This window comes from Linepithema humile, chromosome 7 (genome assembly GCF_040581485.1).
Source record: "Linepithema humile isolate Giens D197 chromosome 7, Lhum_UNIL_v1.0, whole genome shotgun sequence".
Lineage (NCBI taxonomy): Eukaryota > Metazoa > Arthropoda > Insecta > Hymenoptera > Formicidae > Linepithema > Linepithema humile.
In genome coordinates, this window is record NC_090134.1 from 10000001 (window position 1) to 10025247 (window position 25247).

The 25247-nt window shown below is 39.8% G+C and overlaps 1 protein-coding gene across 10 annotated transcripts in view; it reads left to right on the forward strand.

Annotated features, from left to right (window-relative positions):
• Nucleotides 1-25247, forward strand: part of bsk (mitogen-activated protein kinase dJNK) — a 140736-nt gene that overhangs the window by 104748 nt on the left and 10741 nt on the right. For 5 of the 10 annotated variants that reach the window (XM_067359119.1, XM_067359125.1, XM_067359120.1 and 2 more), the window contains 6 exons: nt 12051-12122; nt 17611-18063; nt 23472-23601; nt 24181-24378; nt 24865-24999; nt 25076-25205. In XM_067359119.1, the coding sequence (XP_067215220.1) occupies nt 17924-18063; nt 23472-23601; nt 24181-24378; nt 24865-24999; nt 25076-25205 (733 nt within the window). In that variant the 5' untranslated portion in view covers nt 12051-12122; nt 17611-17923. Of the gene's footprint in view, nt 1-12050; nt 12123-17610; nt 18064-18779; nt 22813-23471; nt 23602-24180; nt 24379-24864; nt 25000-25075; nt 25206-25247 lie in introns of those variants that run through there. The other 5 variants (XM_067359123.1, XM_067359126.1, XM_067359127.1 and 2 more) reach the window with 3 other exon arrangements.

Sequence of the window (25247 nt, forward strand, 5' to 3'; positions counted from 1 at the left end):
GACGCAAATATCCCCCTCGCGGGTTGCATAACCCGGCGGGGAATGAGAAGAGCGGAAAGAGAGAGAAAAAAATGAGAAGTGTGCGCGTGAAGAAAAGTTAGAGAGCGGCGGGAAAGAGAGAGGGAAAGAAAAGAGGACCCGAGTGAAGACACGCCGGCACGCGACACCCTTCAGGTCGACTCATTCGTCTTTTGCCCGGCACATCTCTTTTCGCACGACACGCCGTGACGTCGCGAAAAAGTATCACGTTTATCGCGGCGTCTCTTTGACAGAGGCTGGAGCATCCGAAAGATGCAGCAGTCGAATCGATCTCGTTGACCCCCGCTGACACATCGCATTGCTCTTTTATCGATTCCTCGAAACGTTGCCTTGTAACGTGAGAATCCGACAGGGAAAATTTATATATATAAATGCGACTGTAATTTAATTTGTGACTATTCTTCTTCGGATCGATTCTAAAAACGGATAAAAACGGATAGTGATTTCTTTCTCATTCGAATGAGAAATCCACCATTTCGAGCAGCAATTTCGACCGAGTCCATCGACACGCAGCGGCCGTTAAACGCGACTTTAATCGTCCACCGCGCGTCGCTCGTATATCTCATTTTGTATTCCCGGTTGCTACTTCGGAATCGGACGGAAGCGCGGATCGGCCCCTGCAGACGGATTCCTGCCGCCGACTGGCTGGCAGGTTCGCCGTCGTAAAATGTATAGCCTTTAATTTATATCCGAAGTCCGTGAAGCGGCGGATCGCGGTGGAGCGGAGTTTCGCATTCGCCTAACGAGATTGCTTTCCTTTACTCACCCCGTCCACGCGCAAGTAAATCCGACCGATCGTTCGTTCCAATGCTCTCGACGTGGAAAAACGCGCAGTCGGCGCCTTTTAGTGATTTCGAGTAAATGGCACGGCGGTGGAATCGTTTTTGGTACAGCCATATCGTGCGATATTAAATCTTGGAAGAAAGATTGAAAAAAACTTTGTGCAGCTGCGATCAAATAAATAAAAGTGCACATTAGAAATAAATACAAATCAGAATTTCAATGGCTGGGATTTCTGTCTGCGCGTTAATTCCGTTCCGTTGAACTTTAAGAGTTACATGCGGAGTTTCTTTGTCAGATTTCTTCCGTCGCGAGGTTGGACTCGCGCCGAAATTCTTACGTGAGTGGTATTCCATTATCTTCCGAGACCAAACACACACATATCTCTCTCTCTTTCTCTTTCGCGCGTGTGTGCGAGCTTGAGTTAATTCAAAGTATCCGTCGCACTTGTTCGCGCCTCCGAACATGTGATCGCTTCTTTCCTGAAGACGTAATTCGCGCCAACTCACGACAGTGATTTGTGTCCGCGGATGTCATCCAAATAATTTACTCCGCTGCAGAATGCAACTGCACATGTGTTTTGCGTCTCGAAGACGAATTCTTTGACAAATTTGGAATCTTTTTCGCAGCGGGAATTTAATCGAACGCGGCTTCGTGTTCGTCTGTGTCTTTCTTTCATGACGATCGCCTAATTTCGAGCGCGGCCGCGTATAAATAGACGCCGCGTGCAACACTGTCGCTCGTGCTGACATTGATAGCATTTTTGAGATTCACGAAATGCTCTCTCGTCTGGCTTTCAATGTCGTCTTTTTACCCGCTATCTTATCTCCTTTTCATCACCGTGACGAAAATTTGGCTGCACAAAGCAATTAAAATGATTAAAGTGTTGAAAATATTTAAGAGATAACATGTTAAATATTTTAAACATAAAAGTTCAAACTTTTTGTTCCGGAGATTATTGGGCAAATTAATTTCAAGGAAAACTGTTTGATCTTATTTATTTAATGAGTATATTAATGATATTTATACGAGTCGGAAAGTTTGCTACAGATTTATGGGTAATCAAGGAATTAATAGAGTTTCATAGAATCTGAATGAATCTTTTTACCTGCCCATCTTCGCAGAGAGGTATAAAAAGATCGTTAACAAAATTCCTGCGCTAGACATCTGTCTGGAAAATCTCTTATCGGTTTGCGGTAATCGGAAATTTCTGAACGTCTTAAACGGGTGATAGCTGTCGTGCTTCACGTTCACTCGACGTTCCCTCGATTGAGATATCTTCGATTTTTCTCGCGGTAACCGATGGATAACGGCGGATTGACGAGATGTGCAGTTACGATTCGCTAACGAGTCTTTTTCTCGTCTTTCTTCTTCCACTCACTCTGGCGACCATTATAGCTGCAGGATTAAGCGATTTTAAATCTTTCTTTTTCTATTCGCGCACAAGTAATAGCCGAAGGCTTACGATCTTGTCGACGTGGCTTTTACGGATAGTTCATACTCTTGCTTTTACTCAACCAGTTACTCGACTAGTCACTGCTTGCTGCTGTAGCAGTGATCGTTGCTGATAAATTGTTATCGCTCGAAATCGCAAAGAAATATGAATTGCACTGTTTGCCTGTAAAATTGTCTTTTTCAGAATGTATGAAAATTCACAAAAGCATATAAAAGTAAAGATAAAGTACAAAATGTGGAAATACGAAAAATATTATACATTTACCTAATTTTTCGAATTATCGTGAAACGGTTTTTAATGAAAAAGTTTTTAGCAGTTCTTTATACACACAGTGACAATTAACACTTGGGTGAATACAATATTTTTGCTTCACTTTACAGAATACTTTTATCAATTCACAGTTAACGAAATCGTGCAGCGCATACTTCTTGAAATAGCGTCGCTTTCTGTTTACTCGCTCGCGTGTTCCGGCACGGCTTTATAACAACTTCCATCCCGAGTTAGCGAGGTAAGTGATCGACGCCAGCGTTTCTGACACCGGTCCGTTCAGCCCAAGAGAGCCGCTAAACGATTAGGCGGCACGGCGGCGTCCCGCGACGTCGATCAACGCGATGCCGACGAACGCCGTCGTCGCCTGGGTGGCCGGTTCAACCAGATATCTCGCGGGCGAAGCACCGTGGCGAACCGCGGCGGGCGTCTCGCGCCGCGTTCGCCGCCAATTATCGTCGCGATTTATTCAAGGAACGTCGTCCGGCCGTTCCTTCGCCTGTCCATCTCGCGCGGCCGCAATTATTCGCGGTTTCCCGGTGGTTTCCGGTCGCGCTCCCCGGCTCTCTCTCTCTCTCCTCCCTCCGGAAAATTCGGTCGATGAACCCGTTACTGATCTCGTCTTCTCGCCCCGGCGACTCGTCGGGTAATTACCGTCGTCGTCTGCGAGGCGGCGGGAGGGGGGGTGAGGTAAAACGTTCCTCGCTGGCAGCTCTCCGCGGAATACTGATTGGGAGTAATTACCGTGACGGCAGAGAGAACGCCGACGAATTTAACATTCAATAACGAAGCGCTCGTGCGCGTCATCATGGCCTGGTGTGGTATACCTGAGCAAAAGGAGAGAGAAGAGGAAGAGAGAGAGAGAGAGAGAGTTGTAACGTTCTCATGGCATTCTCTGTGTCGTATATATACCTTTCTAAATATATATTATAATTTATTGATGCGCTGCGCGAAAAGAATTGTAGGAGCGTGGAAGAAAATTAAACGAGGCTCGAATCTCAAGTATATTTCGCATATTTGAAGTGCGAAAGGGATATCGTATCCGCATTAGAGCAATTTTAGAAATGCCATATTCGAGGCATGTTATAGTTTCTGCCGATTTTATGAAGAAATATATCTTTAACAGTGCTAAAATATATAATTAAACAAAATTTAATTGTAATATTATTTGCCTCGTTAAATTAAAATCTAGCTGAATCAAGATTATTTTTCATAAAATTAATTTCGTTACTAAATCGCTTTATCAAAGTGAAATTAATATAAATTTTAATAATATTCAGCACATTTGAACGTATTATGTGAGCGTTTAAGCTGATTATACAATCTTCACTTGCACTTTGAAGCTCTTCTATGATTGCCGTCCTAGACTCGTTTACAACAGTTTACGGCTGCCGCATTTAAATCGCGTTAAGGGGTTAAATTGACCCTCTCTCGGGCTCATTCTAGCGTTAATTGACTCGCGAGCTTCTCCTGGCGGCGGAATGACGGTGTTATGATCATTGATATACAACGCCGTCGTTGTCGCACTCTGAAAAGCGCGGTGGCGTCAGCTCGTTAGCGCCATTATTACGATCGCGCGCAAGTCGCCTAGTCGCCGGCGCCAAAACAGTGGTTTCGAATTACCGAGAACACTGCCAAGAAGCGGGACGCGATGCCGTTAAATCACCGAGCGGCTTTTGTCATCCGAGCTTGCGAAGACGGCTTGCGAACGATTGCTCCGACGCTTTCATTGGATTACGTCGATTAGCTTGCGGTTAATTCCTTTGTTAATGATAACGTGAACGAACTTGGAAACTGTCATCGTTTGTTATGAGAATGAGATTATTTCAAGCAATATCGTTTTTAATTCTTCATAACTTTATCGCAAAATGATAAGTTTTTATTCTTATCGTTGCAGATTAAATTCTTATAATAGTTTCAACATTCTCGAAGCAATCGTAGACGAGCTCCGAAGTGCAAGCGAGAATTGCAAAGGATATAAAATATCTCGTCTTTTTCAACTTTGAGAAATTTCGCTCCACAAGAGATTAGTGTTAACTTCGTAAATGAGTTTAAACTTTATGGATGTACTAAGTGTTGGACTCAACCCGCCAATACTGGACTTACGCTCGTTAGAAACTCGATAACTTTATTCAAGTTGTGTGAAAGGGTGCGGCGCAGATTTTCCGCTCCATTAAATCGAACGGAAAGTATCATGGCGCGTCGCGCAGTCGTCCCTTCTGTTTCTATTTCAAGAAGTCGTTTCCGAATGTCATCGTGTATGCATGGTACATGCCTTTTACATTCTTCGTGAGACAAGATTGAAAAGGATTTACATGAGAATTCTATCTTAAAAATCAAATCCCAACGTCGGGGTTTGATTTACTAATCTACGGTTTTGTTTCTGCTTTTTTCCCCGAACGAATACATGAATATGATATTTGAGCTTCTTTTTTATGAAGTAAATATCTTAATGATATAGAATTTAATGTCGAACGCGTCACATTCCATTCATCTTAATAATTCATCTTCTGTTCTTGTTCTTTTATTATACAAGAAGAATGAAAAAGAATGAAAAAGTACAGAAGAGAATTCAAATTCTGGGATTGAAACTAATCCCTTACGTCGAGGATTAGAACTTCGCAATTTTACAGCGCAACTTGTTCTTAATTCTCTTCAGTCCGCTTTTTTTTTCGTGGAATTGTCTTCGGTGTTGAGCAAAGTTAAAGGGTTGAGAGAGATGGTCGGCGTGCAGGCGGTAAGGAAAGAAAGAGAGGCGACAAAGTGAGCGCTGGGGAGATGGCGAAATTTATTGCGGACAACTTTTTATCTGATAAATCTCGGGGGCGGGGTTTGACTGAATGAGAGATGAATCGCCCTTTCGAAGTATCGGGCGAAGCCACCGTCACGCTGTGTAGCGCGGAATTATCGACGCTGCACGATGGACCCGCTTAATAATTCTCTCGCGTCCCCCCGTCAGTCGTCCACCCCTTTAATTCCTCCTCTTGTAACGAGAAAGAATTGTACCTTCCAATATTGCGGGGCGTAATTAAAACGCGCGGACAAATCTTGGAAAGTTAGTATACATGAAAGTTGCGGAAACTTTTCGCAAATATTTTATTATTCTAAAAGGAAAGTGCTGGAGGATGAAATCAAATTTATTTACGGCTCGTGGATTGCAACTGCAATTTTATTTTCAAACTTCTCAGTATATTGTAATTATTATTATATACACTCAAAAAAATGATCTTGCAATAATAGCTAAAATTTTCTAGGTGTAAAAAATTAACTAAAACAGATAAATGATTAGCAACTGTTGTGATATTGCATATGTAATTACTTAATCAGTTTAGATGACAGAAACAGAATATATATCTGTATTGTTTGTGAACTTTAAAAAGAAAGTTTCTCTAAAGCGCCTATCTATATAAGATCAATCACGTGTTAGATCATGCAATGAATAACATTTAGCAATGGTACTTAAATTTTTCAGAAGCTATTGCTAGAACATTACTGCTATAAATTCTATATGTGACAAACAATGTTTTCACAGATACGAAAAATAGCGATACATTCTTGTTGCGATATCTAGAAATCTAACTACATCAGCGAAATATTTTTTTGAGTGTAGATTGGATTAAATATCATGAACTTTTACGATCCTGTTTATGAGCATTATCGCTCACATCGTGACCACAGGTCAACTGTAACGCAAGTAGCAAAGTCCTTTTGACTCTTAGAAGCCATTCTTGAGTATCCGTTGACAGGCGGAAAATATGATCCTCACTCAAAAAAATGATCTTGCAATAATAGCTAAAATTTTCTAGGTATAAAAAATTAACTAAAACAGATAAATGATTAGCAACTGTTGTGATATTGCATATGTAATTACTTAATCAGTTTAGATGACAGAAACAGAATATATATCTGTATTGTTTGTGAGCTTTAAAAAGAAAGTTTCTCTAAAGCGCCTATCTATATAAGATCAATCACGTGTTAGATCATGCAATGAATAACATTTAGCAATGGTACCTAAATTTTTCAGAAGCTATTGCTAGAACATTACTGCTATAAATTCTATATGTGACAAACAATGTTTTCACAGATACGAAAAATAGCGATACATTCTTGTTGCGATATCTAGAAATCTAACTACATCAGCGAAATATTTTTTTGAGTGCTCTTTTGGAATATAGATACGAGTCTAATGATCCAAAAGAAGGAAGGAATGCGCATAAATGCACGGATGATGCATTGCTTCGAAAGAATGCCTTGAAGTTACGATTCTTCGAGTTCCTGTACTTCGTCAAAGTGACTTTGTCAAAAACTAAATATCGAAGCACAAAGTTGTTTCAGATGCTGGCAGCATGTGACGAAAATTAATTAAACGAACCGACCGCTGCGTTTTTATTAATTATAACTTAGCTGAAACAGAACTAGCTGTTTTTGATACAAGTGCACACTGCGCATTTTGCGCGCGACAAAACGTTGTTCCGATCGGAGTAAAAACAAAGCGTCCCATTTTGACGACGTGATCGCTGGACTACTCATTGCTGTCCTGAGACAGCTCGACCATTACGGGTCCTGTAGCGCGGTTGGGTAAAAGCGAGCACCGTAAAAGCGAATGCATCGGATGCATGGGCATCCTGACGGAAACCGATGGAGGCCCTGTGGGAAATACGGACCGGTTCCGTGCACTGCAGAGAGCACGAGGAAATTTAATATCTGAATCGACATTCGCGTCCCCGAACTCGACCGACAGCCCACGTTGATTCTACTGACCGCAACACTGTATGTTATCAGGTTGCTCTTGAGACATTGATACGACTATCTCGTTTGTTTCGGTTTACAGTGTGAGAAATTATAGACAGAGCTCGAAATATTCTCATAGATTGCATGAAAATAGAAATTTTTCATCGCATTGAATAACTATTTAATAATTAAATTTTGTGTTAAAAAAAATAATGAAATTATATTTCTTTCAGAAAAAATTTCTTTCGCATTTTATATTTCTCAAGATTTTCTTAAACATGCAATTTTACGTTAATTTGTTTAACTAAATAATCCTAAAATGAAAGAAATACATGTGTAGAATATTTTTAGAGATAGAATATTCTATCTTCATTTCTTGATAGAATATTTTGATTCTATTAATTATTGATTATTGTAGTAATTGTGATTTAACAAAAGTATGAAGAATGTGGATTCTGTTCCGGAAGACGGAAGATGAAATGGAACTCTGACAATCATCCTGTCAATGTTTCGAAAGTTCAAAAGTTAAACGTCTGTCAAAATTATTGTTAAACATGGAAAGAAGATGGGAAATGACAGAGAATCGTCTCGGGGTTTATAAATAACTTCCGACATTCAATCTATCCACGTAATTCTAGAAATCGAACTATATTTCTATACTCCTGCCGTTATATTATCTTTTTCTGAACGTAACAAAACATTTAAAAAATAATTAATTAATTAATAAGTTAGTTCTAATTAATAATTATTATTCTAATTAATAAATTCGAAATAATATATAAACCTTTATTATCTCTATATATCTAAATTATATTTATATCACTGAGAAAATTCTCGAATGAGATTAGCCATCTCCATAAAACTTACTCTTTGTAGACACTTAATTTTACATCCAATTTGTAGCACATGGGGTCTTCGATTTACTCTCTCTCTCTCTCTCTCTCTCTCTCTCTCTCTCTCTCTCTCTCTCTCTCGCGGCAATTTCGTCGGGAAAATATTTATCGTGTCTCGATCGGAGAGAGCACTTTGTGCCCAATTCACGTCGATCGCCGTTAATTGAGAAGACTATCTTCGTAGCTTCTCGGCGATATTTATTGTTTCTTCCAGCGATCGGGGGGGCAGCAGGTGTTCCACTCGATCGAAAACAACCGTTTCGAGCCCTTCGAAACAGATTCGCCCTGCGTTCGCCCTCGACGACACTTCAGGGGCGTTTTTTTTTTCACGAGTCGCTTCCCGGCTTCGTTGCGGATTAAAACCGATCGAAGGTAACTCGTTGTGAACTTTGCCGCGCGAGCTGTAACTTAAGAAGCCGACCTTTTGGTCTTCGGCGAAACGATTCCGTCCGCGAGAATCGCATAATCCTCTTTGCCCCGTATAACCGGGTTTGCGAGCTTTACCTCCTCCCTTCCCACTATTGTTTTTATTTTTCTCTTTTAGCGAAAGAGAAACCAAACGCGTGCATCGCTCCGCTGTGTGTTCCACAAAGCCAGCGAGCTGTAACTCTTTGCGTTGAAACTCGGTTAACGGAACAATCCGGGTTAATATTGCTCTATGTGCCGCGAACAAACGCGAATCGCGTTGAAACGCAATTGCGGCTCGCGGATTACGGCTTGCATCAAAAGCGACTTATGCTTAATTACATTTGCCTCGACGCTTTGATGCAACAAACGCGTACATGTCAAAACAACGCATTATGAACTTATTTTGAAAAGAATAATTATTGTAACAAAATTATTACAATTTCATATTGCAATAAATAGTTGTATTTATTGAAGCCACGATTTTTTCGTACTTATAGAGCTTGCTATATTATCAATGCAATCGACGAAAACGTAAATAAAAACTGTAAATATAATGTGGAATATAAAATAGTGTATAAATGGGCACTGTTGAAAAATATGCCGCGTTTATTTTCCAAGATGTATGCAATTAGTTTTATATACGCAAAATTACGGACCTCGAATATATGATAAATTTAACGAGATATTGCAAATCATACTGCAAAACCGCAGAAATATTCATGTGCAGATTAATATTAATAGCAAAAAACTTTGATAAACTGAATTTCCACAAGCTAAAGATGAATATTTAGAATAAATATGAAGTATTTTATGATCGTTAATTAAGATTTTTTTATATTTCATGATTTTACAATTTATTTGCATAAATAAATATATATACTTTTATGATAAGAGCATATGCACTGAGCATAGTCGTTTGCGGGGCGCGACGCAAAGAAGAACCCTTTTTGTCGCACCTCGCTACGTTAATTCTTCGCTAAGTTATAGCGTTTTAAAAATCCAGCGCGCGTGCACGTGTATGTTTCGCAGGGTATTTAAACTTACGGTACTACGATCAGCTGATCACCTGATCGGTAGCAGTAGCACGTGTTTTTATGTAGGTCACTGACCTACATTGACTGCATGGCTCCATCGTCGATCGGCTTCTAACTAGTTCGGGATCTGGCAAGATGGCGCGATGATGCAGTCGATAGAACTGTCAATGTCTTTGCGTGGAAAATTGACAGTGAAAAACAAGTGAAAAACAAGTTATTTGAAAGCCAAGACGACTACAGACTAACTCAGAATTATTTATTTAAGTGAGTGATGTGTGAGATATCGTTTAATTATGAAAATTGAAACCTTTTGATACTATAAAACGCTAAATAGTCGCTACCGACGAAATGACGCTGACGCGTCGAATTTATAGGTTATAATGGCACGTTCTTGTTTGTTACGGGTGATTTTCATGCGACAAACAATCGTGTCTCTTGATACGGCTTCGCAGACACAATGAATGTTTCTCGGAAATCACATATATGCGCTTTATAGCCACAATGAGTAATTCTGGACGATAGGTACACGTTTTTCACACTGAAATGGTTAGGTCTTACGCGTTCATTTAGCTAGCGTTTGCAGCAATTTTTCTGCTTTAGTGCGAAATATTATACATACTTAAAAGATCAAATTATTTGAATGCAAAAATTTGTAATTAGAATGCACAGTTTATTTGCAGAAAAATTAATTTAACGACCTGTACGAAACGATATATAAACACAAATAACGAAATGTACAAGTGTAAACAAAAACACAGGTACTAAAATTAATTTAAAGATTGGCAGGCAACTAAACAAGTATAGGCACATAATTCACAAATATGATAGAATTTAAACTTCAATATTATCTGCAAATGCAGATATACATATTTATTGTATGCTTGTATATATCACAAGCTCGAAGAGCGCAGTAGAATAATACACACAATAATTATTTGATACGATGATACTAATTAATAACATTTTTAATGTTCATTAAAAAAGAATCTGCTAAATGCACAGATTTAATAAGAAAAAGCATTGATTTTTTAAGCGAGTTACGATTTTATGTTTATGTACGCAATATCATAACTATATTGACTTCTCTCTCTTTCTCTGTCCAAAATAATGCTATTAATGTATCTGGCACATGTTTATCAAACATTGAAGTGCCATCGATATTGGTGTGACCATTATAAGACGCTAGTTCGAGAGTAGTTGAACCATCTCGCGTAGTGGTCGCAGTCCGCGCGCGACTTGTCTCAATTTACGGGAACGACGCTCGCATTCCGGCGGACAGCGCCGGCGGGCCGACGTCGGTGCTAATTTATATTAATTTTAGACGTGTATATATCCGAATTAACGCGCCGGCCAGTCCGCATCCGCGGCCGGTACTCTCGTGCTGCTTTTTCAGCATTCCTGCGTGGGACGAACGGCTCGCGCCTACGAGCTTTCGACACCGAAATTCGTGAGATGAATACTAGGCGAGGTGAACACGGAAATAAACCGACGAAAATTTCCTCGTCAAAAGGAGAATTTTCTGAAATTATTCCGAGAATGTTCGTTCGGCGAAAATCTTGGGGATATTATATTTGCGAAAATTATGAATGTATTATTCAATGTGGAATATATTTGCAGGTAGAAAAGTTCGAGGATAAAAATATCAAGCGTAATTGATTATCATCAAAGATTCACGGTTTATTTTTTACAACATTTAATTGCATTATCCAGACGATCGATAGCTAACTAAATTATGCAACGGAGGAGTTTGCCTCTTTAGAACGATTTCGTTAAATATTCCACGAAACAAGAAACGAGCGAGAGAGCAACGAACAGCTATTAATCCCCATTATTCCCGCTATAATTGAATCGATGAGCGAGGACGAATCGCACGGAATGAGTAAACGTTTCTGTAAAGCCGGATTCGCATTTGCACCGTTGACGATCTATTGCTCAGAATTGTTCGATGTTTCTACTGTATCGATACAAAAGAGACTTTATAAACTATAAGAAAAGTAAGATTTTATCACTTTTATAAATTTTAACGCCATTATAAAAACATATTTACTTTAGATTATTGAAACAGCAAAATTATTTGTAAAATTATTTCTTTCTCTATTAATCATTTTATAAAGACTGTGTTACGACAATTGCGCGCTTTATAAGGTTGATAACAGTTTATGTATAGGCAAAAAGTTGCAGAATTGTCTCATGATATTAATTGTCTGATTTCTGCTGGATACACTTTTATCGCGCTGCCGCACGTGCGTCATCGATTTGCATAGCGATGTAATGAGGTGCAACGATATTGAGCGAGAGTTTGTGGCGCGTAATTACCTGTGCGAATCGTATGCAACGCGCCGGCTTGCGACGGCGCGCGTGCAACATTAACGCATCCGCGGATGCATGTAAATTCCTGCTAACACGCTCTCTAAGGGACGTCTCTGTTCTGTCTGCTTGCAGTTCCCTGCTTCCGCAGCCGCTCCACGAGCGCACCAGCATTCGTCGCACATCCACAATGGCCGTCTGTTTATGGTGAGTGTGTCCGCTATGACAGTATTAATTTATGCAACGGACTTGATAGGCGATCAATTCTCGCGCACTCAAAATATTCGACTAAAACGACGGTCAGAATCAAATTCGGATTATATATTCGTGATATTCGTGATATACGATTTTATCGTAAGTTTGCTAGCGTTTAATGTTATCGTAATCGAGATATTGACAATTGTTATAAATATAATAATAATCTCTTTCGCAATCTTTCTTAATAATTTGATAGGAGAAAAATATAACCATATCACGAGTCAGTAATACAAATTTATACATTTTTACATTGAAAATATTTCTGTTTATTTTTGCACAACACATGTGTTTATATTCTAAATGTATGAAAAGAATTTTATACATTATACGCGATTTTTTTGTCAAACAAAGTAGCATTGTTTCTTAAAACGCAGGACGCTAATGATGATGGCAAATAATTTTAACGTTGCAAAGAAATTTTGAAAGCATAGTTTAAGTTTTGAACAGATGGAAGCTTCGTATAATTGCGTTCTAAACGCGATACATCAGAGGCGTGATAGACAAGAAATAATGCCGCGGTATACTGTCCCGTTCTTGGCACTAAATCATCTCCGGCGACAAGAAACGTCGTGAAGCTGAACTCTCTTAAGTCCATCTTATCCGGTGAATTATGATCGCGCGACAATGGTTGCCGCGCGTTAAGTTTCTCGCAGAACGAGCCTAACTTGACGATTATGAACCGTTGAGACGAAAGATGAACTGATGAACATACACACAATATTGTTTTCTCTCACCCGGTTAAGTTTTTGCCGAATATAAAATCGATTTGTTTCAGACAGAATGTCGATACACTAATAGTCTTTCTAAATTATACACGAAACCATTTTCTCGAAATTAAAATTCCAAAACCGCAAATAAGCAATGCAATTTTTTCCAAAGTTTTAAATTTGTTTTATCAAATTTCTTATTCTAAAATTACATGCAGAATCCTGATATTAAAAACAGGACAGTTATAAAAAATAAATATTGTCAATTTTTCTAATGTTTCTTTTGGAAGGAAATTGACATCGAGTTTGAACTGTAGTCTCGATAGAAGTGCGATATCCTGTATATTCAATATTTTTATTCGATTTATGGAGTTATTTCAGCAGAGCCCCGAGCTGAAAAGTTGCAAAACATTTGATGGACTTTGCGTTTCTATTTGTGAATTTACACATGTGACTATTTTCATGAAAAGTTTCAAGTGGTTTTTAAAATTGAAAAAATCTTTTCTTTTTTCGGATGCATGTTGTGCTTTCGCTCACTATCGCGTCCGATAGAAGTTGCGGACGATCTCTTCGTCGTTTTGTAAAATTTTTGTTGTAAAAAAAAAAGAATGTAATTTGTCGAACACGTTGCATTTCTTGTACGATCGTAATACTCGAATCGGTGTATTTCGGTGTCGAATGCATTCGAAACCTTGACCCCTAAGAATTTTCAGGAAGTAAAGTTCAAGATTCGCACTGTTTCTAACGAAACTTTACGCTTCAGAAAAGTCCGACGCCGATAAGATGTAAGATGCTAAAAGTTTTGCAATTCACCACCTTCGTCTCTCAATCAAATAGCATCAATACTATCTCGATCGTTCTCACAACCGAATATCTCTATAACTTTTGGACTCAACTCGAACTCGAATGTTTCCACTTCCCGAACCTCAATTGAGCGTTCCAGTAATCCCAGTAACTTCTGGATTTTGATGTCTCTGCGACTTTTAAACATCGATCGGATGTTCTGATAGCCTTCGAATTTTCATCGAATATCTTTAAGGCTCTGATATATTTTGACGTTCCAAGTGTCTCTGCAGTTTTCGAATGCCTGTCCATCGGCGGGCTTATGTAATTGGTAGCAGGTGGCGAACGACGGAAGGTGGTTGGCCCACGCAGACGACCACGAAGAACACGACCGCGTTAACGGCGTCGGCATCGTGTTGTTGTCGCCGTCGTCGTCGTCGTTGTCGTCGTCGACGGTGTCGGCGTCTACGATGGTGGCTATAAATAATCGGGGGAATCCCGAAGTGCCAGAAGATATCGGCGCGCGCGAGAGCATTTGCGGCTGCGAATCGGAGCGGAGACGTCCATTAATCGAACATCAAAGCAACTAGATAATGTTATATCACTCGCAATCTAGCGTAAGCTGCTATTTCAGCATTAAAAGTTTTAGAAGCAATAGCAAGAATTATATGTAAAACTACACGTAAATCATGATACTAGAAAGCGATTATTATATTAAAAGCTACAATAATTGTATTAAAATAATTAAAGATATAAAAAAAAAAATATTTTAACATTTCATGAAACTGAAAGTATTCACAAGAGACTCAACTTTTTTTTTATTACATAGTCGATAATTAATAAACCTCGCGACAACGAGCTATCGTTTTTTTTTGTTTTTTTTTTTTTAGTAAAAATGGATTTAATTGATTTTTCCTGTATTATACTGCAACATACAGGCCACGCGTACATACTTTCATCAACTCTATCGATATCCCGCGGTTGACGGGATCCAGTGTCGAGCCCTTATTATCTGAACGCTAGATCGAGGTGCAATTGGGTTAGTCACGTTAGCACACAAAAGCTTGAAAGCTCGGTCGTTCGTTCACTCGCGGAGGCAGTTCATCCCATCAATCGATCGAAGAGCGACGCAAACATTGTAGCGGTGGATAGTGGCCTTTCTGCGGTTGTATTCTTCGTCGATGCTGTGTAAAGGGTGGCAAGACGACCCAGGTCGCGCGGAGCGAGATAGCCGCCTACCCTCTTTCGCGTCACCCTCCTTTCCTGTCACGCGTATCGGCAGGCACTATTATCTTTGACGATTTACAGCTGCTGCGCCGGCTGATGGGGCTTCTCAGGTTCTCTCCGCAGCACCCTTCCGTTGTGGTTTTCGTTGATGAAACGGCAGTTTCCGCAAACCGGAGGGAACATCTTCGCTTGTTCTGCTTTAGTTGCGAATTTTCTCTTTGACACTCTATCTTCATTCACTGTGTCCCTGTTTTTGCCCCTAGCGTTTCCTGCTCTTCTTCCTATTTCAGTTTCAGTGTCCTAATTGCTAAGTTTTGCTTGCCTTGTTTATTTGTTTAGTTTTAACTGTGTCCTTAGCGAAAGTTTGTTGTCGGAGCTCGTTTGTTTGTTAAATTTTTGCCATATATGTAGCAAAGTATTCTATTGTAAATTAATTATAGTATTTTATTAAGCATCTCATACGTAATAATTAGTATTTCTTGAACATGATTTAAAAAACTGAAATTTTCTCTTGAGTTTTTCCCTGGCTATTAGAGGCATGCGTGTTATGTTTCATTTATTTTATCCCGAGACTCTACCGTAGAAAAATAAATTACATCCTCTGTACTTCTTTCACTAATCTCTTTTTTAACCTTTTGTCTGATGATGTAATTTGCTCAGAAAATTCTTTTATCATGAGCAGCGAAAGTACGCCTGTGTGTCGGCCACTAGTTCCTTTCTCTACCCATTCGCGCGCTTATTCGTTTAATCTTAATTTGTTTCTCGGCTACTCTCTCTCTCTTAAATTTATTGCTCCTAGAAAAACAGTAAACACTTTTGAGCGTTTTCAATATTTTAAACACCAGGGTATTTAGATTTAAAACACTAAAATGTTTAAATCTGAAACATTTTTCATTATTGAACGCTTGTTTTGGGAAAAACGTTTTAAATCTAAATGTTTTCTCCAATTCACTTTTTAGAGTGCACGTGTTTGTTTATTCGGTTTAATATAAATCTGACCTCTTGATTTTATTTAATAAACCGAAATTATTTTACTAATTCTATAAGTTTTATACAAACTCGAGTCTATCATAAATTGTCCAAATGTATTAACGCTATAGAAAAATACCCAAGAGGGCATTATATTTTTTCACTTTAAAAAAGTCGCTCTCTATTTGATCCAATAATTTATCTAACAATTATCCTTTTCTAATAAATGGATACTCTGGAGAATGCCAACCCAGGAAAATTAATTAAACCGTTCAGCTAGCTTGACATCCGCTTCTTATCTCTTTTTTTATCTGTCCGACAAAACATGTAGGTAATCGTGGAAAGAAACGATTCTCCATTTGTGCAATTGCACCGTGTTTTCGCTTACAAATTCTGCTAACAAACACTTCGTTCTGCTAGCGACTCTCGCGCACGCGTTGGACCAACAGCACGAGATAATGGACAACTAGATGATTTCTTAATTCAAGAGACAACTGTGCATTTATTTCCAGTTCCACCTGCCAGCTTTGCAGAAAACATTAATCCTTGCGAACGCCATTTGTGTCAAACATTTACGAGCTATCGAATAAATTACTCGGTCGATGTTGTTCGCACCATTATTATTCGACAAGGATGTCACAAGAGAACTTGAATCTCTTACTTCAACTGAATATTTCCTTAATGAATTCTGTTCGTAAATTGCAATGCAACGTGAGATATGTTTTGTGACACACGAGACACAAGGCAGATTGTTCTTTCAGGCTGTCTAATGTAAAGGTGACTGGTTTAAGCTAGATCTAATTTAGGTTTAGACTGAATCTTAACTTGATACTAAGCGGATACTGGCTAGATCCTGATTGGATCGAGACTTGATCCAGACTGAGCTTAAACCGGTCTAAACCGGGCTCAAGCTTTATCTATACATATGCATATTATGAATTACGTTAAAGTGGTTTCCGACGGTTACTTGAATATTCAAGTACACGAGTGTCATTGAACCGCCGTGAATTATTCGGAATCTCGGCGCTGATCTCCGATAGAATGCGCAATTTGGAGTCAAACGCGCGTCTAGAGCCCCGTGCTAATTTTGAGCTGAATAATTAATTCGATTTGAATCGGCGCCGCTCGGCTCTTCCGCTTCCGATAGCTCTCGCTCGCCGGTAAGAAGTGTCTATAACGAGCTCGCTATACGCCATTTGACTTCTACGCCTGCCGCATTTCCTTGACATTGATTAATGCTTGTTTATGTACACACAAGTCAGCCACGTGCGGATCCGCATAAGTGACGTTGACTGAGCGCGTACAAATGATATGGTTTCGATTATCCGCCGCGCTACAAATATCATACGACGTCACACGTCGCGTGCATTTTGCGCCCTTGAGCGAAATTATTATTAGATTGTTGCACGCGAAATGTCACGTGCTTTGAGCGACATTTTCCTCCCCTTTTTCCTTACTTCACAGTTATTTTCTTATCATCAAGAACTTCTGTTGTATCGCGCCAAAATTTCTGCGCAACACCGAGTTGAACGAAATTTTATTAAAATAAGATAAATATTAATTGTCGTCTCGGCCTTTCGACGACACACTTTGCATATTTGCGAGCTTGCGTGAATTATTATATTTGTGCAACTCCAATGAGAATAAAAAACGTAGTTAATCGCTGTCGCGATTAAAACATTAATTAAAGTTACAAACAACGGCTGTTTATATCGCACTCACGCGAACCGTTTCGATTTTGCTTGTTGCAGACAATTCTGGGGCACGTGGAGACTCATCGGGTAGCTGCAGCAACGTGCTGAAGCGCGATCTTGACGCAGAGACGTGCGACCTGGCACGTGCAGCGCGGCGCAGCGGCGTCGAGCGCGGCAGACGGTCGTCGAATACCCGCCCACGTCATTATCGTCATTATTATCCCGTGGGTGCACTAACAATCTCGCGTCCAAAGTGGCTAAGAGCGTAAGTCCCCGTCGAGCGCACCAGGAGTGCTCCAGCGGGGTGGACGGGGTGCAGGCGGCGGCGCAGGTGCAACAGCAGCAGCAGGAGAGACGAACACCGAGGCGCATGCCTTACCTGGGGCCTGATATGACAACCCGGCTGTCCGCCATGTTCTACACGGTCGAGGTCGGGGACACCAAGTTCACCATCCTCAAGCGCTACCAAAACCTCAAGCCTATCGGATCGGGCGCGCAGGGGATCGTTTGGTGAGTTTGATCTAGCAGCCGTGCGCAACTCCGACGACCGCCCGTGCTTTTGTGCGCTTCGCGTAGAATTGACAAGGGGAGACACGTGCGCGAGAAATCGTAGGCACCGACCGATCGATTCTTCGTCGCTTAGCACTCGGAAGTTTTTGCCAGGCGGAATAAAATCACAATTTTAACTTGGGAATGCGGAAAGACTGTAGAACGCTAAAAGCTGAAGCCGTGGAAAATTTCAAGAGCCCAGATCAATTTCTTTGTCCAACATGTCGACTGTACGTATCGGACAGTTTCTCTTCATTATTTACGCGATTACCTCCATTACGTTCTATTTATACATCCCGCATTATCCGTTTGTTTGTTTTTTTTTTTTGCGGCTAAAATAAGACGTCTCGTCGACTTTCGTACAATCAAACGTATACGGCTGGCAATAATAGCGGCATCCGTCAGACGCGAAAGTTTCCAAGTGGATTCGAAGTCGGGCGTACGTTGTATCGCCGCGTCGATATATATCTCGATAAAGAACCGGGGACGAGATGGGCAGAGGGTTAACTACGATTTCTCATCCGGAGCCCGAGCGGAGTTGAGCGGGATCGATTGCCGTGGAAGAGCAACAGAGTAACAGAGCAACGGGAGATACCATTCGCCGTGCGGATGAAACGGGGGAGGGGGGGAAGAGCCGGACTAAATCGGGCAATTCGATTCGGATGATGGGTGGAGGGGGGGAGGGGGAATGTCGGGATTTCGCAGGAGTACGCGAGTTTTCCTGCGTGGACGAGGGGACAACGACGAGTGGTAGAACGCCCCTTTCTTGTAAGCCGGCGACGTGATGTTAGAAAAATTGTCGTCGACGACAATTTCACGTCGCGTTCCCTCGTCGCTCGTCGTCGTTGTCGTGTCTAGCATCGGGATCTCTCGATTTTTAGACGAGGCGAATTAAATCGGCGATACTCCTTTTCTCGTGAATGCGCTGAATAGATCTCCTGCGAATATAATCATGATCCCTTTAACATTTGATGTACGACGGTTTTACAACACGTCACGGATGAAAAGTATTTCTGGAATAATATAAGGAGATTACAAAATTAAAAAAATAAATAATGGAGAAGGAGGATACGCAAACAAGAGAAAATTATGCGGCAAATAATATCAAATTAAAATTTAAAAATAAAATATGTGACACGTTGCTCTTTCTGTTGTGAATTTAATTTAATTCTACGGATTTTTCTCATTGAAACATTAAATATAAGTACGTGATGTAACACTGCGAATGTAGAATATGATAGCAATTTTTTCTCAGCTTTCTAAAAATATAACTAATATCAAATAACTTATAAAATTTGAGAACTTTGCAATTCTTTATTTACAGTAATTTTTACGTAGAAAAAAGAAACAATGAATTAAATTTGACAGACTAAAAAGAGTTTAGCGCGATAGAAGCTCGCGATTTGCTTTTTAAAGAACTTGAAAAAATGTATTTATTTCTAAATTTACTTTTTCTGCTTTTTAACTTTAATAGGTTTTCCCAAATCTTTAGGAAAGTGTAATAAGGTGTTTTTATAACGTATCCTTCACTATTCGAGTAAACTTGACCATTTCGTGCTTCCTGCCTTCACTATTTGCCCGGGCTATTAGCGATTTAGCGCAAACGTGATGGTATTCGCGAACGAAACTCGGGGAATTGTTGAAATTCACGGCGAACAGTATCGATCGTACGAGGAAAGCGAGGGGCCTCGCCTCGTCGCACGTGTCTCTCCTTTCAGCACCCAGTAGGAGCTGAAATACTGCATTATCCGAGAAAGCGCGCAATCTCGGGCAATACACAGTGGCCGTGGCGTGCAGGTAAGTCGAACGAACGGACGAGCGAACGGTCGAAGGGAATGCGGATATCGGTTTTCGATAAAATTCTGCCGTGTCGTGGTCCATTACGGGCAACATGCGAGGCGCCGTCTTGTCTCGTCCCATCTCTCGAGAAGCGAGGGAGCTCTGGAAAGGGCTGACCGATTCTGTGTGCGTAGAAGGTAGGTCAGGATGTGCTGGGAAATCGGTTAATGACGGCCGGATATTATCCACGGTGGAACCTGTGATCCGTGCATTAGCCCTGGCGTTATCAGAGATGCTGAGGGAAATTCCTCTCGTTAATATTAATCTTTCATTATTCCGTAATGAAAGAAGGAACATTATAATCAGGCAATAGTCTCTTTTTTTTTTTCTAGTAATTATAAGAGTAATATCTTTGTTCAAAATGTCAGTGATTAACACTAGCTTTTTATATACAATTCTTAAAGGACGAAGGGATCAGAATTGTGACCCTTAAACGATTCCACCTTTCTGTTGAAATATTAGCGCACACACACACACACACAGCCGTAGGTTATTGCCTGTAATAAAAATGAGACCTTGCGACGTGAAAAAAAATGTCTTAATTTAAATAAAAATGGTAAAAAATGGCCTCTCTCTTCTTTTGTAACGTTCGGGGTTTTCCTGAGAATTCTAAGTACGATGAGATTTAAAACGTTCAAATTTGCAGTTACGAAAGACATCTCGATGCTGCTTGAGCCGAGATAATATTTTATGGCCAAGGAACATTTTGAGTTGGCAGTCAAATTTTCGGGCGTCAAATATATTGCGAAAGTTTTACTGTGTCGAGAAGAATTTCTCAAGTTATTTCGGAAACAAAATATTGGAAATTTGATTTACAGACTCTTTTATATGGCCTCTCGTGGTCCGTTAAAGTTTACCATTAAATATTCCGGTGGCTCTTATCTTTATTTCAAAGGAAATGTTCGACCAAGAGTGAGAGCGAGCTTTCAGCCCGTTTGATCGTGTTCAACCGGCCGTCGAATACGATTTCTCTCGCAAGAAAACGATCTCAGTGAGGACGACATTTCGAAAGATAGGACGGCGAAAACGTTCGTTCGTGAAGAACCATCCATACTTACGATTATACGTTCGACGGAAGATCCGCATGCCTTTCACGTGCTTCCTTCCTTCTGATGCCGCTCGTTATTTTTCCGGTTTAACTGACGATTGCACCGATTGAATCCGTACGCCAATCGCATTCGTTTAACGAGCTGCGAGTGCGAGATATTTTTAGATTGCAAAATCGATTCCCGCGATATAATTGAAGATTTGAAACGCGAAGCACGGTGGAAAATTACCTCCATCGGATTAGAGAATTGATTCTTCAACATCTTACGTGTAATCGGTTTTGAAAATTTATCGAAGTTAATAATTTCATGGAAGAGAGAGAGAGAGAGAGAGAGAGAGAGAGAGAGAGAGAGAAAAGCATAAAATTACCACAGAACTTCTCACAAGAAAAATATGGAGCACTCGTAACTCGACAAATATTCATAAACGTACTTTATCTCGCTTAATTCTTTCATGGAACTCTTTTATTTTATTTAAAATTGATATGTAATGTAGTTTGGATTGATAGCTTTTTCTTTACAGCACAGAACCTTTCAGCTACACTGCAACAAACCTTCTCACTAATTTTTATTTTACTTTGTTATTTTACTTTATGATATTTGTTTTTTGCTCACTTGTTTATCCTTGCATGATTTTTGGATCCATCCACTACTTTTGCATTATTAAGCAGCTGATTCTGATACAAAATGTACACAAGGGAGAAATTTCGTAAAAGTGTGTATCGCGCGCTCAGAAAAAGCGCGTTAAATTGTATGGATGGTTCCGACAATCAAGCACGGACTCGCGCGACGCGGCTTTCAAAGAGAATCCGAGCGAGAGGGAGAGGGGTGCTTTGAAGGATTGCCAGGTGGAACGGCGAGCCTAACTCGAGCTCGTTCCAAGAGTTATACATCACGCTCGTTTGTCCTTTGAGACCGCTGTCGGTGACGTTGTTGCGACCGTCGACGGAGAAAAATTACGTTCCGCGAAACGCGACGCGTTTTGCAACGCGAGGCGCAAGATGTAATTTAGTATCGCGATCTTTTAATACAAACTTGAATTCTTGCAATAAATAATAAACTTTACAGTGTAGATTTCCAACGACGATTTATTTCGACTCTTCAATTTATGTTTTTCGGAATGTTTCTCGAAATAAATATAGAGAAACGACAAGATATTTGTCAAGCAATCAAAGTATTAAAATCAATTTTGGAGAAACAGAAATTTAAAAAGAACAAATAAATTTTAGCTCGACAATTGTTCAATGTAAATTATTAATTAATTAATATTAAACTCTCGTGTTCTATTTATACATTCACTTTTTTCAAAAAATATATTGTGATATTAAAAAATTTGTGAATTTTATTTACTCTCGTACTCGTACTCGTAAGCACATTTAACGCGATTTAATCGCTGAATATTCGAAGTTGCGAACGTGTCGAATCACGAATGTTTTCAGTCTCGAATATCGCTGAAACGTGGCAATGATAAATTTTCTCCATCGCCGCTTGGCTTGATCGTTTTCGTTTCCTGTAGCCTGTAGTCCTTGTGTCGTTGATTTGGTAGCTAGAGCCACGATATACACTACCTAGTTAAGCACGAGAGCCGCCACGAGAGACAGAGAGCTAAAGAGAGAGACAGAGAGAGAGAGAGAAAGAGAGAAAGAAAACGGAGCTTAAAGAGTCGCCTTTAAAAGAGATAACGAACGATGGCGACGAACGCGACGGAATCGAGCAACGTTCGCAACGGCTATCGTCGTCATGTTTTCGGCGACACCGAGCTTTGCATACCCGAGCGATACGTCGACGTCGTGCCGCGTGGCGTCGGCGCTCAGGGTATTGTTTGGTGAGTAAAATTCACGGCCCGTATGGTGGGTCAATACGCTGCGAATATGTGTGTCCATTTTTCTGTCTCTCTCACTGACCTTTACAGTCTCATTTTACATTAAAAAGCGCTTTTTGTCGCACTTGTGTGTATATTGCATTTGTTGTGGTACTGCAAATTTGATCTGTACTTTTAACTCTTGCACTTTTACAATTGTACATTTTAACGTTTATTTATATTATAACAGTTCTTTTTCGCGATATTTTCCGCGTTAAATGCTGTGGGTTTAATATTTCGCAAGTGTCCAAAAAAAAAAAAAATGCTTATATATAATTTGTGAATCAATTTTATTTTCATATATTCAACGTTAATCTTCTCCACATATTTGTATCTTCCTTTATTTTTATCAAAATTTTAAACATCTCTTTCTTTGTTATTAAAATATTAAATCGCATCTCTCACTTACATTGAATTAAAAATGTTATCAAATCTTGTTAAATTGTGCTTAATAAAATATGCACATTATATTTATGATTAGAAATAAAATAAATTCAAATTAATAATTTTTTCAATTATTTGATTATTAGTTTTGGTTATTTATTTCATTTTAGTTTATAGATTGAGGATCGCGTGATCAGGTGCGAAACTGATCGGTCGATCTTGAATTCCTTCTGTTGCAGCGCGGCGTATGACACTGTCACTGCGCAAAATGTGGCAATCAAGAAACTGTCCAGACCCTTCCAAAACGTGACGCACGCAAAGAGGGCCTATCGAGAATTCAAGCTTATGAAGCTGGTCAATCATAAAAATGTAAGTTTGTAACTAAGTTTCGTTCGATTTTGCGGCAATTTTCAATGCGTACTCTGTGCATTTATTTTGGGCACGCATGTGTCGTATTTTATTACATACACGTGCAATAAATATTTCTAAAACAAGTATAATAAAATTCAAATGTTTAATATTATTCAAGTTTTAAAGCTCTACTGCTAAATTTGGCAAATGTGCAGTATGGATTTCAAACATTATTTTTACAATTCTGCACAGATAACAATTATAATTTTTATAACTTTACAGTTAAATTTAAAACTGAGGATTTTAATTACTAACACATGTCTTAATTAGATGAATTGACATTTTAAACTTCGATTATTGTAATTAATTCGCTGGAAGCATAATTGAAGAGTTGGATAGAATAACAGCGTAATTTGGTTACACAGTTTCGAGAGAAGTGAATTTAAAGTTTAACTGAATAATTCGTAAGAAAAGAACGAAAGAAAGAAGAATTTAATTTGATTTATAATATTTGAAAAGTTCGTCAAAAAGTTTTCGAAAACAAGGTCGAAACTCGCGCTGTTATCTTGTTCCTTAATTTATCTCGTTATCTTGCAGATAATCGGTCTTCTGAACGCGTTCACGCCGCAACGGTCGCTGGACGAGTTTCAAGATGTGTACCTGGTGATGGAGCTCATGGACGCGAACTTGTGTCAAGTGATCCAGATGGATTTGGATCACGAGCGCATGTCGTACCTTCTCTACCAGATGCTGTGCGGCATCAAGCACTTGCACTCCGCCGGCATTATTCATAGGGTGGGTGGACGTTCGCCGTTTGCGCGTCCGCGCGCTCGATGAAAATTGCATAACGGCCGTGGCCGTTTAATGCGCCGTAACGAGATTCATTAGCGACGCCGGTTTCTGTATATATTGTATCTCCGTCGCTGTTGTTATTTCGCGGCGAAAGAAATAACTACCGTCGTTCCGATTAATTTCCCACGTCGCGCGTATAATAGAATAACTAAAACCGGCGTTGCTCATTAAAAATGAGAATGCCGGTGTTGTGATTACGCGCATAGGCGCGCGTAATTGAGCGTTAAAAATTAAAATTTATTTAGCCGAATAATTGTAACGCAATAACTCGCTTTAGTGGTAGCTTTACAACTACCGTAGTTAACTTGAAGTCACTTTGTGAATTTTATTTTTATCAATTTTTCGCGATTTCGAACTGTTTCACTTGATGCGATGACATTCTCGAGCGATTAAATAAATTTCTAAAGCTCGACTTTGTTCACCCCGCAGGATTTAAAGCCAAGCAACATCGTCGTAAAGTCCGACTGCACGCTGAAAATTCTCGACTTTGGCTTGGCGAGGACCGCCGGTACTACATTCATGATGACGCCCTACGTCGTGACACGGTATTACCGGGCGCCCGAGGTGAGTCGAATTTTTCTCGTCTCTAACTTTTTTTCCATTGTTAACCTGCGACTTGATCGAAATATCCGTCTTTCAGGTGATCTTGGGAATGGGTTATAAAGAGAACGTGGACATCTGGTCGGTAGGATGCATCATGGGCGAGATGATTCGTGGTGGTGTACTTTTCCCAGGCACAGATCATATCGATCAATGGAATAAAATAATCGGTAAGTATTTTTTTTTTCGTTACGATGATAATAATTGTAGCG